Below are 15,237 nucleotides of genomic sequence, written 5' to 3'. Positions count from 1 at the left end.
GAGCGTCCGGCAGCTCCAGATTCATGCAGTCGGCTGTAGCCGAGAACGAGCGGAAGGACCCGAAATTAGTTTCGGGCCCGGGGACTTGGAAGGAGTTGAAGTACCCCACGACGATGCTCTGCTCATCAAAGCGGTAATAGCCAATTACACTATTCACCGCGTATTTGTTGACACAGGGAGCTCAGTCAACATCATATTCAAGAAGGCGTTCGATCAGCTGCAAATTGATCGAGCCGAGCTGTTACCCATGACAACTCCGCTCTACGGGTTTACGGGCAACGAAGTTCAGCCGGTCGGACAGATCCGGCTGGCTACCTCGCTGGGAGAAGAGCCGCTCAGGAGGACAAGGACAACAAACTTCGTGGTGGTCGACTCTCCCTCGTCCTACAACGTCATTTTGGGACGACCAGCGCTCAGCGAATTCCGAGCGGTCGTCTCAACCTTCCATCAGAAGATCAAGTTCCCCGTGGAGGACAAAGTGGGAGAAGTACGGGGAGATCAGCTAGCAGCTCGGCGATGCTACATCGAGATGGTCCGAGCAGAAGCCAATTCCGCTCGGAAGGCGCCCCGGATCGAGGTAAACGCCATCACTGAAAAGCCACCCTCTTTAATTTATGAAGAAAAAGAGGAAGTGCAGATTCACCCAACCCGATCGGAGGCCACGACTTTTATTGCAACCGATCTGGAGGAGAAGCAGAAAGAGGAGCTGATCCAATGCCTCCGGAGAAATCATGATGTCTTTGTCTGGTCGACACATGAGCTGCCCGGAATTTCACCAAGTATTGCGCAGCATGAGCTCCACGTCCGACCGGACGCTCGGCCAGTCAAGCAGAGAAAAAGAGATTTCAGCGCCGAGCAGAATGTCATCATCCGGGCGGAGGTGGAGAAGCTTCTAGAAGCCGGCCATATACGCCAAGTGCAGTTCCCGAGCTGGTTGGCGAACGTAGTATTAGTCTCCAAGCCGGGCAACAAGTGGAGAGTATGCATAGATTTCAGGGATCTCAACAAAGCTTGCCCGAAAGACTTTTATCCCCTGCCCCGGATAGATCAACTGGTGGACTCTACGGCCGGCTGCGAATTAATATGTATGCTCGACGCTTACCAAGGCTATCATCAAGTGTTGCTCGCCCGTGAGGATCAAGAAAAAGTCAGCTTCGTCACGGCCGACGGCACCTATTGCTATAATGTGATGCCGTTCGGATTGAAGAATGCGGGAGCCACATATCAGCGCTTGATGAATAAAGTATTCAGAGAGCAGATTGGGCGAAATATGGAAGTGTATGTGGACGACATTCTCATCAAATCCGTCCGAGCGGCTGATCTCTTCAAAGATATGGAGGAAACCTTCTGAACGCTGCGCAAATATGGAGTCAAGCTAAATCCCCAGAAGTGCCTGTTCGGAGCAAAAGGAGGGCGTTTTCTGGGATACATAGTGACCGAGCGGGGAATCGAAGCAAATCCCAGCAAGGTGAAAACTCTCCAAGACATGCCGCCTCCAAGAAATACAAGGGAAGTGCAGCGTTTGACCGGTCGGATAACTGCTTTATCCAGATTCATCTCCAAAATCGCCGACCGGAGCCTCCCGTTCTTCAAAATCTTGCGCAAGGCCACTAAGTTTCACTGGGATGAAGAATGCGACCGGGCGTTCGAAGACTTGAAGGCATATCTGAACTCTCTCCCGGTATTGGCCAAGCCGACCGCGTGTGAGTCACTTTATATGTACTTGTCTTCAACCGAGCACGCAGTCGGCTCGGCTTTAGTGAGGGCGAGCGGAGAAGAGCCTGTGTATTTCCTTAGTCACATTTTAAAAGATGCTGAATCTCGCTACACTGGGCTCGAGAAGCTGACTTTCGCTCTGGTCCTTGCTGCTCGGCGCCTTCGTCCATACTTCCTGACGCATACCATCATTGTCAAAACAAATAGCCCGCTTGGTCGTGTGTTACTAAACCCAGAAGCGTCCGGGCGGCTCATCAAGTGGACGACAAAGTTAAGTGAATTCGACATCCAATACCATCCCCACTCGGCGATCAAAGCGCAATCCTTGGCCGATTTTGTAACTGAGGTGCAAAGGCCGGAGCCAAAAGCTATGTGGAGAATATATGTGGATGGGTCGTCCACTCGGCTCGGAAGCGGGATTGGAATATTGTTGCTCTCCCCTCAGGAAGAAAAGATGCACTTATCCGTCCGGCTGGATTATAAAGCTATCAACAATGAAGCAGAGTATGAGGCCCTCATAGCTGGCTTGCAGGCTGTCCGACATGTGGGAGCCGGTCGGGTAACGCTCCACTCGGATTCGTAGCTGGCCGCTCAGCAGCTCTTTGGTACCTTCGAAATCAATAGTGCTCGGCTCAAGCTCTACGCTGAAGCCTTCGAGAAGCTCAAAGCCGATTTTAGAGAAGTTGTTGTCCAGAAGATACCCAGAGTAGAAAATCAAGCAGCTGATGAGTTAGCCAAACTCGCCATTCAGCAGCGAATTGAAAAAGTACTGTTGGTGGCGCACGTCGACCGGATGGAAGACCTCACATTTCCAAGCGACTGGCGGACACCCATCATAGAGTTACTCCACTCGGGCGCCACACCATCCAATGAGTATAAAGCCCAGCTGCTAAGGAGGAGAGCCGGTCGGTTCACACTCATCGGCGATCAGCTTTACAAAAAGGCTTTCTCACGCTCGTTGTTGAAATGCGTGAGCTCGGAGGACTCGGCTTACATCCTCCAAGAAGTACATCAAGGATCGTGCGGAGGACATCCGGGCGGACGAGCACTAGCTAAGAAGATCCTGCTAGCTGGATACTTTTGGCCAACCTTACAAGCAGACGCCGCTCGAACAGTATCTACGTGCCTTTCGTGCCAGAAGTATCACAACTTCTCCCACCGACCGGCAGAGGAAATGAAGGCATCAACAGTGTCATGTCCGTTCGATCAATGGAGAATGGATATTGTCGGTCCATTTCCGATGGCGACCGGGCAGCGGAAATTTTTGCTAGTGGCAGTTGATTATTTTTCCAAGTGGGTGGAGGCCGAGCCGCTAGCCAAGATCACCGAACAGATGGTCAAAAAATTTATCTGGCAACACATCATCTGTCGGTTCGGCATCCCTCGCCAATTGGTTTCCGACAATGGTCGACAATTCACAGGGAAGATGCTAGAGGATTGGTGCAAAAGCTACGGCATCGAGCAACACTTCACGTCCGTGGCTTATCCCCAGAGCAACGGTCAAGCCGAAGTAGCCAATCGGGAGATGCTTCGCATTCTACGCACTCGGCTCGACCATTTGGGAGGGAGTTGGGTAGATGAAGTGCCGGGCGTCTTATGGGTCATCCGAATGGCTCCAAAGGAAGGGACGGGCATCACGCCTTTCCACCTGGTGTATGGCGGCGAAGCGGTCATTCCTGTTGAAGTCGGAGTCGAATCCGCTCGGATCCAAAGCTATGATGAGGGTAACGCCGAGCGTAGGAACATGGAGCTGGACCTGGTCGAAGAAGAAAGAGCCAAGGCGTCCGTTCGGCTGATGCCGTACCGGCAACGGATGAAGCAAAACTACAACCGCCGTGTAATCCCCAGATCATTCCAGGTCGGCGATCTTGTCTGGAAGAAAGTCAAGCCGGTCGGCGACGTCGACAAACTGGAGGCACCGTGGGCGGGCCCCTTCAAGGTTATTGAAAAGCTCCGCTCGGGCGCATATTATTTGGAGGATGAAGACGGGCGGCAGCTGGATCGACGGTGGAGTGCAAATCATCTCCAGCCTTATCGAGCTGGATGAAAGGTGCACGAATGTAACTCATTTTTGTGTATATGCTAGTCGCCTGTGTCCTTGTAATGCAGGAAGCAAAATTAATTCAAATGATGGCCAAGGGTTCCGCCGATCGGCAGTATCGAAGTTAGCCGTAAAGACCGTCGAGCTCCGACGTTAAATATCGAGAGATGAGCCGACGTCTATAAACCCTCCGAGCGGAAGACCGTCGAGCTCCGACGTTAAATATCGAGAGACGAACCGGCGTCTATAAACATCCGAGCGGAAGACCGTCGAGCTCTGACGTTAAATATCGAGAGACGAGCCGGCGTCTATAAACCCTCCAAGCGGAAGACCGTCGAGCTCCGATGTTAAATATCGAGAGACGAGCCGGCGTCTATAAAGATCCGAGCGGAAGACCGTCGAGCTCCGACGTTAAAAATCGAGAGACGAGCCGGCGTCTATAAACGTCCGAGCGGAAGACCGTCGAGCTCCGACGTTAAATATCGAGAGAAGAACCGGCGTCTATAAACATCCGAGCGGAAGACCGTCGAGCTCCGATGTTAAATATCGAGAGACGAGCCGGCGTCTATAAACCCTCCGAGCGGAAGACCGTCGAGCTCCGACGTTAAAAATCGAGAGACGAGCCGGCGTCTATAAACGTCCGAGCGGAAGACCGTCGAGCTCCGACGTTAAATATCGAGAGACGAGCCGGCGTCTATAAACCCTCCGAGCGGAAGACCGTCGAGCTCCGTCGTTAAATATCGAGAGGCGAGCGGCGTCTATAAACGTCGGCGGAAGACCGTCCGAGCTCCGGCGTTAAATATCGAGACGAGCGGCGTCTATAAACATCCGGCGGAAGACCGTCGAGCTCCGGCGTTAAAATCGAGACGAGCCGGCGTCTATAAACGTCCGGCGGAAGACCGTCGAGCTCCGGCGTTAAATATCGAGAGACGAACGGCGTCTATAAACATCCGGCGGAAGACCGTCGAGCTCCGGCGTTAAATATCGAGGCGAGCGGCGTCTATAAACCCTCCGAGCGGAAGACCATCGAGCTCCGATGTTAAAATCGAGAGACGAGCCGGCATCGTCAGCCGAAGCGGAAGACCGTCGAGCTCCGGCGTTAAATATCGAGAGACGAACCGCGTCTATAAACATCCGAGCGGAAGACCGCCGAGCTCCGACGTTAAATATCGAGAGAGCCGGCGTCTATAAACGTCCGAAGCGGAAGACCGTCGAGCTCGGACGTTAAATATCGAGAGACGAGCGGCGTCTATAAACCCTCCGGCGGAAGACCGTCCGAGCTCCGGCGTTAAATATCGAGGCGAGATGGCGTCTATAAACCCTCCGAGCGGAAGACCGTCGAGCTCGACATTAAATATCGAGAGACGAGCCGGGCGTCTATAACCGTCCGGCGGAAGACCGTCGAGCTCCGACGTTAAATATCGAGGGAGTCGGCGTCTATAAACGTCCGAGCGGAAGACCGTCCGAGCGGTAAAAATCGAGAGACGAGCCGCATCTATAAACCCTCCGAGCGGAAGACCGTCGAGCTCCGACGTTAAATATCGAGAGACGAGCCGGCGTCTATAAACGTCCGAGCGGAAGACCGTCGAGCTCCGACGTTAAATATCGAGAGACGAGCCGGCGTCTATAAACGTCCGAGCGGAAGACCGTCGAGCTCCGACGTTTATTATCGAGAGACGAGCCGGTGTCTATAAATGTCCGAGCGGATAGCCATCCACATGATACAATCAACGATAGCCTGGTCGTTAAGGCCAACATACGGCTGAGCGGCTCGCTTATCAAAACTATACGGAAAACCCCTTTGGGGGTAAGGCAAAAAGCAAAAATTGGTCAATGAGAACTAAAGATAATTACCATACTAACGAAGGGCGTTCTCATGCCGAGCGGCTGCTCAGTCGCATGATGAAAGGCGTTATTAAAGACAATCAACTTTAGTCTGACAGAGCGTGATACCGAGCGGAGGAGTTTTAAAGAACACTTTAGTTATGACGAGAGAAAAATTTCTTGCCAAAACAAAAGTTAAGGAAAGGAAAAGATTATCTATTAAGCACAGGGCTAACCAAAAAAGTTACAGCAAAAATAAGTTTGGCCGAACGGCGGGGATACAAAAAAGTTTATAAGAAACACTCCTCATGCGTCGAAATCAAAAAGAACATCAGGGATGGCGCCCATCACGGCCGCGAGGTCCTCGGGAGGGATGGTAAGCTCGGCTGGCAGGTGACCTTTGGCCTTTAAGTGATCCAAAGCCGCTTTGATCGCTTCTTCAAAGGTGAGGGAGATCTTGTCAGTAAATTTCTCCCCAAAGGCATCAGAGCGGACGAATGTCTTCCTCACCTCGTCGGAGCGAGCCGACTCTCCCTCTTGATACTCTTTGAGATCGGCGTGGGCGGCGTCGCTGGCGGCTTGGAGATCCTTCAAATCTCCATCAAATCTTTGAAGATCGGCCGAGCGGCTCTCCTTCTCAGTGGCCAGAAGAGCATCCAGATCCTTGATGCGTTGCTCCAGCCCTCTGATCTCCACCTTCATTCGGTCCATGTCATCGATGGCCTGGCGCTTCCGGGTGGTCGCCGTCTTGATCTCCTTATCTCGTTGTTTGATCATCGCTTCGAGCCGAACGACCTTGCTCGCTAGATCGGAAGATCGTTTCCGTTCGGCTTCCAGTAATTTTTTGGCCTTCTCCAGATCGGCCGTCGACTGTCGGCTGTCTCCCGCGGCCTTGAGTTTTTTCAATTCATCCTCCAACTCGGCCAACCGATTGCTAATGACAATCTGCTCCACCCAGTTCTACTAGCAAAAGTGAACAGGTTAAAAACTTAATTCAAATACACGAACCAAGAAAAAGAGTATACCCCGGTGGCCTGTTGAAGGTTGCTGTCGCCGAGCTGCCCGGGAGTCATAGCTTTTATTCGGCGCCTAGCGTCCTCCCAAGCTTTTGCAAGAGGGCCCGTCAAGGTGATCTGCTGCTCGGGGACCACTGGCCGATCAGCAGCAGCCATGTATTCCTCTGAGGGGAGGCGCAGGATGATTTTAATTAAATTTGAGCCGCTCGGCTCGCTCTGAGAAGCATCGGCCTTACCGGACGGCCCACCGGTGGACGAGGAAGGAAGCTCGCCCAAACGCCTGATACGGCGCAGAGTTCTTGAAGGGCTGGACGGCGACACCTCAGAGCTTGCCCTCGGAGAGCCATGTGGGGTCGGGGTACTCTCTAGGGAAACCGTCCCGGACAACACCGGAGCATCCGCGCCCCGCTCGAGCTGTGGCTCATCGAGTGGAGTTGAGGCAGATGCAGATTCCGGTCGTCGGCGCTTCCGAGTGACTAGCGGAACATCATCGGCCGAACGACCCTCTACCTCGGCTTGGGTAGAAGGTTCTGTGCCGCCCGCTGCCTCGTCAGGAGAGGTAGTAGCTGCTAAGGCTTCAGGGGCATCCTGAGTCCCCTCGCCTAATTCGCCGGTCGGATCGGCTGGATCAAGGCCCCGCTCGGCGACCTCCTTGTTCTTCACCGCCTCAATTTGAGCGGCTTTCAATTTGAGCTTCTCGGTCGCCTTAGCACGCCACATAACTTCTGTTGCAGAAGCAAAGATTAAATCAATTAGAACAAAAGAAAAAGGAGGGATGAGAATCGCTTACTCATGCTGCAGGGCAGATCGGCTGGGGTGGAAGACAGGCCGAATATATACATTACTCCTGGGAGGAGCAGCCTGTCAATGTGATAGCGCTGACCCACCAACCGCTCGGCCGCATGAAGGTAGGCCGCATCACCTCTAAATTTGCCAAGCTCTGGTTGCGCCGGCATCGCCGTCTGCCACTTGGTACGAAAAGTTGGCCGCTCGGGAAAACGCACATAGAAAAAGTGCTCCTTCCAATGTTTGTTGGAGCTCGGCATATTATCAAAAAAGATGAAACCTATCCTAGATTGGAAAATAAAGGTACCTCACTCGGCTTGCTTGGGATAGAAAAAGTAGTGAAAAATCTTAGGGTCGAGGGGGATGTTGTTCAGCTTAAAAAGGACTATCACTCCGCTCAACAGTCTGATGGAGTTAGGGACTACCTGGCCGAGCGGAATGCGAAAATAATTGCAGATTTGTAAGAAGAACTTGTGGGGTGGAAAACGTAGCCCGGCCAAAAATTGGTCTCGGAAGAAAAGAACGGTGTCGGGCGGCGGTTCATGAGGCCGATCGGCCGGTGTGACTAACACTATTTGGTGGTCGGTCGGCAGATCATAGGTTCGAGTGAGGCGCAAGGCGTCCTCCTCGTCGAACCGGCTTTCCATGGTCGGATACCAAAGACCCGGAGCACCGCCGGTCGGCTGTGAGGTATTGGTCATTGTATAAGGCCAGGGATGGACGTGTGATGGAAGGAAGGAGAAATAAAACTAGGAAAGAGTGCGGGATGATAAAAGAAATAGCTAAAAGAGAGAAGAAAGGAGAGGCAGCAAGGAAAAGGAAGTCTTACGAGCAAGGGAGACGATCGGAAGAAGCTGTAGGGTTGCCGGAGAGCCGGAACGCAAGGTCGCCGGAGAAGAAAAGAGCAGCGAAACGTCGGGAGGAGACGAGGCCGAAATGCGGCGGAAAGCGGAAGTCGGCGCTTTATAAGGGCGGCCGCTATTAATTTCAGCTGTCCGATCCAGGTCGTCATCTAGCCGTTCATTTCAAACGGTGGCTGTCCCATCGGAAGTGACGCCACCGCCATACGCTGACAAACACACGATCGCCACGTGTCAGCAGGATACTGGCCACATTTAATGAGCTCCCCTTACCGTGCGCGGCGCACGTGATGGGTAGTAAGGGAGAGCATCGGACATGGATTCCAAGAGAACACAAGGCACGGACAAGATACCGCCGAACGGATGAGTATCCCTATGCCTGGCCGAGCGGCCTAATACAGTGATCATTGCTCAGTCAGATCGGCAGTCCAGTCAGTCGGACTTCGCCTCCTTCGACTAGACTCGAGGGGAAGGCAAGTGATCCGGTGGTAAGAGCCCGGGATCCCCTAACGAGGGGTCAACGCCACGTGTAGGTCAAAAGGCCAGGTGGTCCGTCGAAGAAGGGTGAGCCGACCGGACTCATGAGAAAAGGGCAGGCCGATCGGTCTGCCAGTAAACATCTGATAGTAAAAGGTACCCTGACAGGGATCGGGGTTCCGACGCTCAATGAAACAGTAAATAATGGCCGAGCGGAAGACATAAGAGAAGGCAGGACGTAATGGGTGCGCCGCCCGGCCGGCGCAGGGAATTATGGCCGTCCGGACGGCGCTCTTCGTCTAGCCGGTCGGACGGACGTCCTGGCCGGCGGTGGGTAAATCGTCGAGTCATATGGCTAGCCCATACTCCTAGACTGACAACGGGGTGTCCTGTTGTCCCATCGAAGGCGCGATGGGACTGTTGAAGTATGGCGTCAGGTAAGCTTTCTGACAAACCCATACCGAGGTATGGGCTGCGGACACGTACGCGCCTTGGTGGGCGTGTAGAAGCTCTTTCACCGCTCTATATAAAGAGTCGCAGACTTCGCCGGAGGTACGCGAGATACAAGCTTTGGAGCTACTGTTTCCACCACTTGCTTACCTGACTTGAGCGTCGGAGGGTCGCCGCCGGGAACCCCTTCCCGGCCCGACTTCTGTGCGGGTTCGCCGGAGCTTCGTGAGACTAGCCGGAGATCTACATCAGCAACCCGGAGAGCGCCACGTGCCCAGCGTCCGTTGATTCAGCGTTCGGACAGGATCAGTCGGTTTAAAATATTTATAGAAGCTTCTTTGATTATAGTGTTATCAATTCTAAGATGTGAGACTAAAGAGAATTTTATTTTTTTTATATAAAACAATTAGAGAAAATTAATGATGAGAAAAATTCATAATAATACGTCAGAGCTTAGTCTCGAACTCTAGATCACTGATTGTTTTGCTTGTGGAATTACTAATAAATCTTGGAATTATTTTTAGTGTGAATAGAAAAAAGGACAGTAACATAAATTCATTTTAAGCTTCACCAAAATTAATTAGTAAAAAGGGATATTTTTAATAAAATATATAAGTAAGATATCAACCTTTTAAAATAATTTACTAAAATTTAAACGTATGGGATATATTTTATACGACACTTCTTTGACAAGCTACTGTCCTCTTTCCGTCTCGATCGCCTTCCGTCCATTCGCCCAAGCCGTTTTTCGCCTTCGATGCGACTGCAGCTTTAGCTACAAATTCCTTTGCGCTTGCTGCTTTCATGGCGACGCTGCCGCCGGCCGCCGTCTCCTATTCCTTCTCCACTCCTCTTACTCACTTCCTTCTGCGTTTTCTCGACGGTCATTTTGCAACCCCGGCCGACCTCCGGAAGCTCCCCTCCCTCTCCGACCTGCTCGATCGGGAATGCCGCGACCTCGATCTGGACTTGCGTACTCTCCTAGGGGACAAACTGTCCTCTGTCGCTTCCGCGTGGGTCTCCCGCTCCCAAGAGACGAAAATAATTCTACGCCAGGGCGATGGTTTCATCCCTTATTCCATTCCAGGTTTGATGCTCTAAACCTTGATCTTGATTCCTTCGTTTACTTTTTCTAGGAGCCTTGTTGATGTGGGTTTTGGATTTAGCTTCATCTAGGAGGATGCTAGAGGTGGGCATACCATTAATTGTGAAGGAAGTCTCTTGTATCGAGACGATTCGCCTCTACGCTGGTAAGGTTTGACTAATTCAATCAAGAAATTGAATTACTGCGTTGATTTTTTGTGTTCTCAAAGGGATGATTTACCTAAAATGATGGCTACATACTGTATAAAAAACTATGAAACTTGTATTAATTGATTAAGAAAAGAATTCTTACTTATCCTGATTTTTCTCTAGAATTATCAGGTAATGCATTATTTAGGTAATTTTTTTTATTTGTTTTATGCCTGTAAACAATCACATGAATCCCTGCATCAATGTGATAAAGTTATTCTGTAATACACTATCATGAGGAATGAATACTAGTTTTTTACTCAGTTATGTTATTTCCATAGTTATGAATCCTTATATCCCTTTGCATTACTTTTTTGTGGCTTCAAGATTCTTTCCCAGTCTAGATTGTCACTGATCCTGGTTATCAGCGGTTCAAGTGTGAATCTTACTAAAAAGTGCCCACACTTTCCCTGAACTGCTAACATTTCTAGTTCTGTTAATTAGTAAGATTTTTTTTTGTATTTCACTAAATATATGATCAGACTGAGCATTTTTTTAGATTTTAAAACTTTTATGGATAAGTGAAACTTAGTTTTGTTTGGAGGAAAGTTGAACAGGAAAAGTCTTGAGTATGGATCAAGTCTCAAAATCTTGAGTTGTGCTAGAGTTTTGGACTTTGATTGGAATGAAACTGCTTTGGTATTGTGTTGATGTTTTGACGTATGACGCTAGTGGAGACTTAGAGGGGAAGGTGGAAGGAGATGAAAAAAAGAAGACCATCTAGAAGGATACAATGTTGATCTATGCTGAGTGCTGAGTAGTATCGAGTTTTGATAATTTATAGGAACAATAAGTTCTGATATTATAGAGTAATTTAGACTTGTGGAACTTCTTTTTGAAGTTGTTGAGGACCGTAGTGTGGTGTGACGTTAGTTGAGTACTTGAGTTCATCATGACATTCCATTTTCCTATTATATAAATATGCCTCCTACTTTTGCAGAATTGTCTCTCCAGTTGGAAGCTCTTGTGGGTGAGCTGGAAGATACATCAGTAGCTATAATCAGCCAGGCTAGAGGAGATTTTTCATTTTCAAACCTTGGAAGGGCATCAACTCCGATAGTAGGTGTACAACAAGCACCATGTGTTTTCATTTCCTTATCTCTCAAACTGTTTAAGTGGGCATTACTTCATGCAGCAACTAGTGAATAATAATGTTTGAATTTATCTTGTTCGTCAAGATAGAGTTAATACTTTGTATTCTCATCTTTAAGTTGCAGGGCATGGCAGAGAAGCATGAAAAGCTGCTGAATGCTGTTAAAACTGTAACTTCAATTGAGGATAAATTAGGATATATTTCAAGCCAAAGGCCACAATGGGCTCATCTTATGATGACAGTTGATTCTAGAGTAGAGAAGGCTTTAGCAATTTTGAAGCCACAGGCTTTGTCAGATCATCGCGCTATACTTGCCTCACTTGGATGGCCACCATCCCTGTCATCTTCTAATGTAGAGAAGGAGAAATCCTATGAAACTCCAAACCCCCTTTCTCTGATGCATGGAGAAAAGAAAGATGTGTATTCTCAAAGCTTTCTCATACTATGCACTTTGCAACAACTGTTCATTCAACGAGAAGAGCGAAAATTAAATCCTCTAGAATACTATCAAAGGTACAAATGTACAAATTGCAGTGATTTTTCTAGATCTTCTCACCTTGGCAGTGGTCTTTGGTCAATAGATGAATTAGTGCGCCCAATTGCTTCAAGAATGGAGCATCATTTTCACAGATGGTCTAATCAACCAAAGTTTATCTTTGCTCTTGTTTACAAAATAACTCGGGATTTTATGGATGGAGTAGATCATGTTTTGCAACCTTTAGTAGATAAAGCAAGATGTATGGGTTCTAGTGTTAGAGAAGCTTGGGTAGCAGCAATGGTTAAAATTCTTATAGACTATCTAGAGAAAGAAGCTTTTCCTGTTCTTGTTGAGAGATATGAAATTAGAGATGGAATCTTGTTGGCAGATGCATCATGGCTTCACCTAGTTGACCTTATGATTACTTTTGATAAGAGAATGCGAGCGCTTGCAATTTCAGGAATGCCATGTGTGGAATCATTTCTTGAGCTTCAAGGAATGTCTTTGTCATTATCAACTTTCTCAGTTTTTGTAGAACATTCAGATTGGCTTCATATATGGGCTGAAATAGAACTTGATGATGCGAATGAGAAACTAAATCCTGAGTTGGAAAGTCAAAAAAGTTGGTCTATCAGTACTCATCAGCAAGCTCTCTCCCAGATGGAAGAAGCTGAGTTGTTCCTTCTTTCAAACATTGAAGATTTCAGAGCACCTCCTATTGCTGATTCTGTAGTTAAAATTGCATGGAATATGGTAGAGAGGGCTTTTCTTCTGCCAACGAAGATGATGAAAGTTCAGTTCATCAGGTCTTCTATGATAGTATTCTTAAATAATTTTTTTCATATCTTGGTTCAACGTTGTCATAATGGAGGATCATATGGTGCCAATATGGATGTTGATGCTATGCTACGATTGGCTGGTTCCATAAATGTTGCTCAATATCTTGTGTCTGTTCTTAGACAGTGGAGTGAAGATTTTAGGTTCTTGGAGATGAGTCAATGTGATCCCAAGAATGAAGATCAAACTGGTTCCTTCTTAAAAGATGAAACCATGCGCTTAATTAAGCTTGATACTGATTTTCTTGAGATGACAATGTCCTCTATTTTACTGCAGTTTGATGATCTCTGTCGGGATTATATTGATTACATTGAACAGTGGGGAAGAGAGCAACTTGATCTGCAGGAATCGGTTGTGGATGAGCAGAGTCTATGCATATCATCAAGTTTTGTACGAGCATTAGACATGCTGAAAGACCACCTCTATGTCTTGAGGCTGAATCTTAATTCTATAGATTTTCTAGACCTGTGGAGAAGCATTGCTGATGGGCTTGACCACTTCATTTTCAATAGCATCACTCTCAGTGTTGTTAAGTTCACTGATATAGGAGTGAATCAGTACAAATATGATATGAGAGCACTCATTCAGATTTTCAGTGCATTTTGTTCTAAGCCTGAATCTTTCTTTCCGCGCGTGCATGAATCTATGAAGCTGCTGACCCTAGACAAAAAGGATGTGGCAAATGTGCTCAATATGGTGCCAGAAAATGGTAAGAGAAAGCAATTGTTCTTGCAGAGCAAAGGAGTGTTTCATGTAACTATAGATCAAGCTAAAACGATATTGAGAAAGAAGATTTTCTGATTCTAAATTGGAGGCTAAAAAATACGTGTCAATATCCGTTTTCACTTAGATTATCTTTCAATTGTTTTTATTCGCAACTGTTACATGCCATCCTTCAGGATGTAGATATCAAATGTTCACACAGGCATATGCTAATCGTGGAAGTTCATTTGCATGAAGCTGCATAAAAGAATATCAATTTGCTGGAAACCAACTACAAGAATGAACAAGGTACTAACCGATTCCTACCTTTGAGTTTTTTTTTTTCGTTTTTTAATTGTTTTGGTTGTTGTGCACAATTCCATAAAATTGGGCTTGTTTCTAATTATTATGTTAGGGTCGCATGTGGAATCTTATTGCAAAGTAGCGATCGAGTTCAATCATGAGATGATGGGTATTTAGGCCTTCCTGTCGTATAGTTATTCTTTACATTAAGCAAAGATGTCTCCTATATTTATCAAGGTTAACAAATGTCTTTCCGAGCATAGGATTTGAAAATGACTGCACAAAACTGTGCACAGCTCATTATGTTGGAGATGGATTTAATGTCTCCTTACCTCTTCTTAGTAAGTGGAAAAATAGGAATAAGAGTCTCCTTCGGTTCATAGAATGAATTTGGCATGAAAACTATTCATATATTTTGTTTTTTCAAAAGATAAAAACTTGATGTAAACATTACAATATAAAAATAACTCGAACTATTAAGATTGCACCACTTTTGCTCAGGCATGGCAAGTTTTGGCATGTGTGGACCTAAATCATTAAGTCACTGTTCATGATGTGTCAAATGTGTTTGATATAACAATCTTTAACTGCTCATCAAAAAATTAAATGAAAAATAATCGAAACAATGAAACTAGTAGTTATTTGAATTCAAGTACAAGTTTGAAGACATGACCCAACAATAGCTAATGACATATGATCAACTATATTATATTAAATATATGAGTTAGTGAGGATGTTAGTGGAATTTAGTACAATCATCATTCTTAATAAAGATCACAAATACAAAAATCACCAAGTTGCAGTGCCATTATCCCATGAGATTGTTGAGATTTATCAGACTACTCGAACATATACTCATAGGGGTACTTGACCCGCTTAATACCCACAAATTCTAAATCTAATACTTGCATCCACCTATATAATTAAACGGCTCATTCTATGGGGCATTGTCATCAAGAAGTCTAGAGGTTAATTCCTAATAGTGAAATGCTTACCAGGTTCTGTCTTCCCTTTACAATGGTCAGTGTTTAAAAATAAAATCATCCGTGATTTATTTCTCTATAAATGACAGTGAAATTAGTCGTGTGGGGTGCTTGGATCAGTGTATGACCTTTCTACTTTTGTTTTCTTCCTAAAATGAAATTGCAGCACTTTATAAGTCAGATGAATTGGTTGTTGAAGTTGATCAAGAATTTTTTAAATCCATCAAACCTCATCAAATCATTATGTTAAAAAATATCAGTATTAAAAAAGTAGAAAAATCTGATCAAGTCTTTTCGCAGTGGCAATATTAAAAATATCAGCATTGAATAAATCACAGTGACAATATTTTGCCATTGGATGTTCCAATATATGCGGTA

General features: G+C 46.9%; 1 protein-coding gene across 4 annotated transcripts; it reads left to right on the top strand.

Moving 5' to 3' along the window:
• Positions 1–9,872: 9,872 nt before the first annotated feature.
• LOC121976157 (RINT1-like protein MAG2L) lies at positions 9,873–13,885 on the top strand. Of its 4 annotated transcripts, none has more exons than XM_042528185.1 (4): positions 9,873–10,257; positions 10,337–10,420; positions 11,404–11,522; positions 11,675–13,885. In XM_042528185.1, the coding sequence occupies exons 1-4, from the start codon at positions 9,975–9,977 to the stop codon at positions 13,670–13,672; spliced, it is 2,484 nt and encodes an 827-aa protein (XP_042384119.1). In that variant the 5' UTR covers positions 9,873–9,974; the 3' UTR covers positions 13,673–13,885. The 4 variants fall into 4 exon arrangements, with proteins under 4 accessions (XP_042384119.1, XP_042384120.1, XP_042384122.1 ...); XM_042528186.1 differs by having other exon boundaries at positions 9,981–10,257; positions 10,347–10,420; positions 11,675–13,884; XM_042528188.1 differs by lacking the exon at positions 9,873–10,257 and having other exon boundaries at positions 10,402–10,420; positions 11,404–11,526.
• Positions 13,886–15,237: the final 1,352 nt, after the last annotated feature.

Source organism: Zingiber officinale, chromosome 4B (genome assembly GCF_018446385.1).
Source record: "Zingiber officinale cultivar Zhangliang chromosome 4B, Zo_v1.1, whole genome shotgun sequence".
NCBI lineage: Eukaryota > Viridiplantae > Streptophyta > Magnoliopsida > Zingiberales > Zingiberaceae > Zingiber > Zingiber officinale.
Note: the sequence above shows the minus strand (reverse complement) of the source record. Positions and strands in the feature narration are given on the sequence as shown.

Excerpts from the sequence above, each read along its gene's own strand:
- LOC121976157 (XM_042528185.1), top strand. The coding sequence starts at position 9,975 with ATGGCGACGCTGCCGCCGGCCGCCGTCTCCTATTCCTTCTCCACTCCT. Across the intron at positions 10,258-10,336 it reads CATCCCTTATTCCATTCCAG|CTTCATCTAGGAGGATGCTA; the intron begins GTTTGATGCTCT and ends TTTTGGATTTAG. Across the intron at positions 11,523-11,674 it reads GAAGGGCATCAACTCCGATA|TTGCAGGGCATGGCAGAGAA; the intron begins GTAGGTGTACAA and ends CTCATCTTTAAG.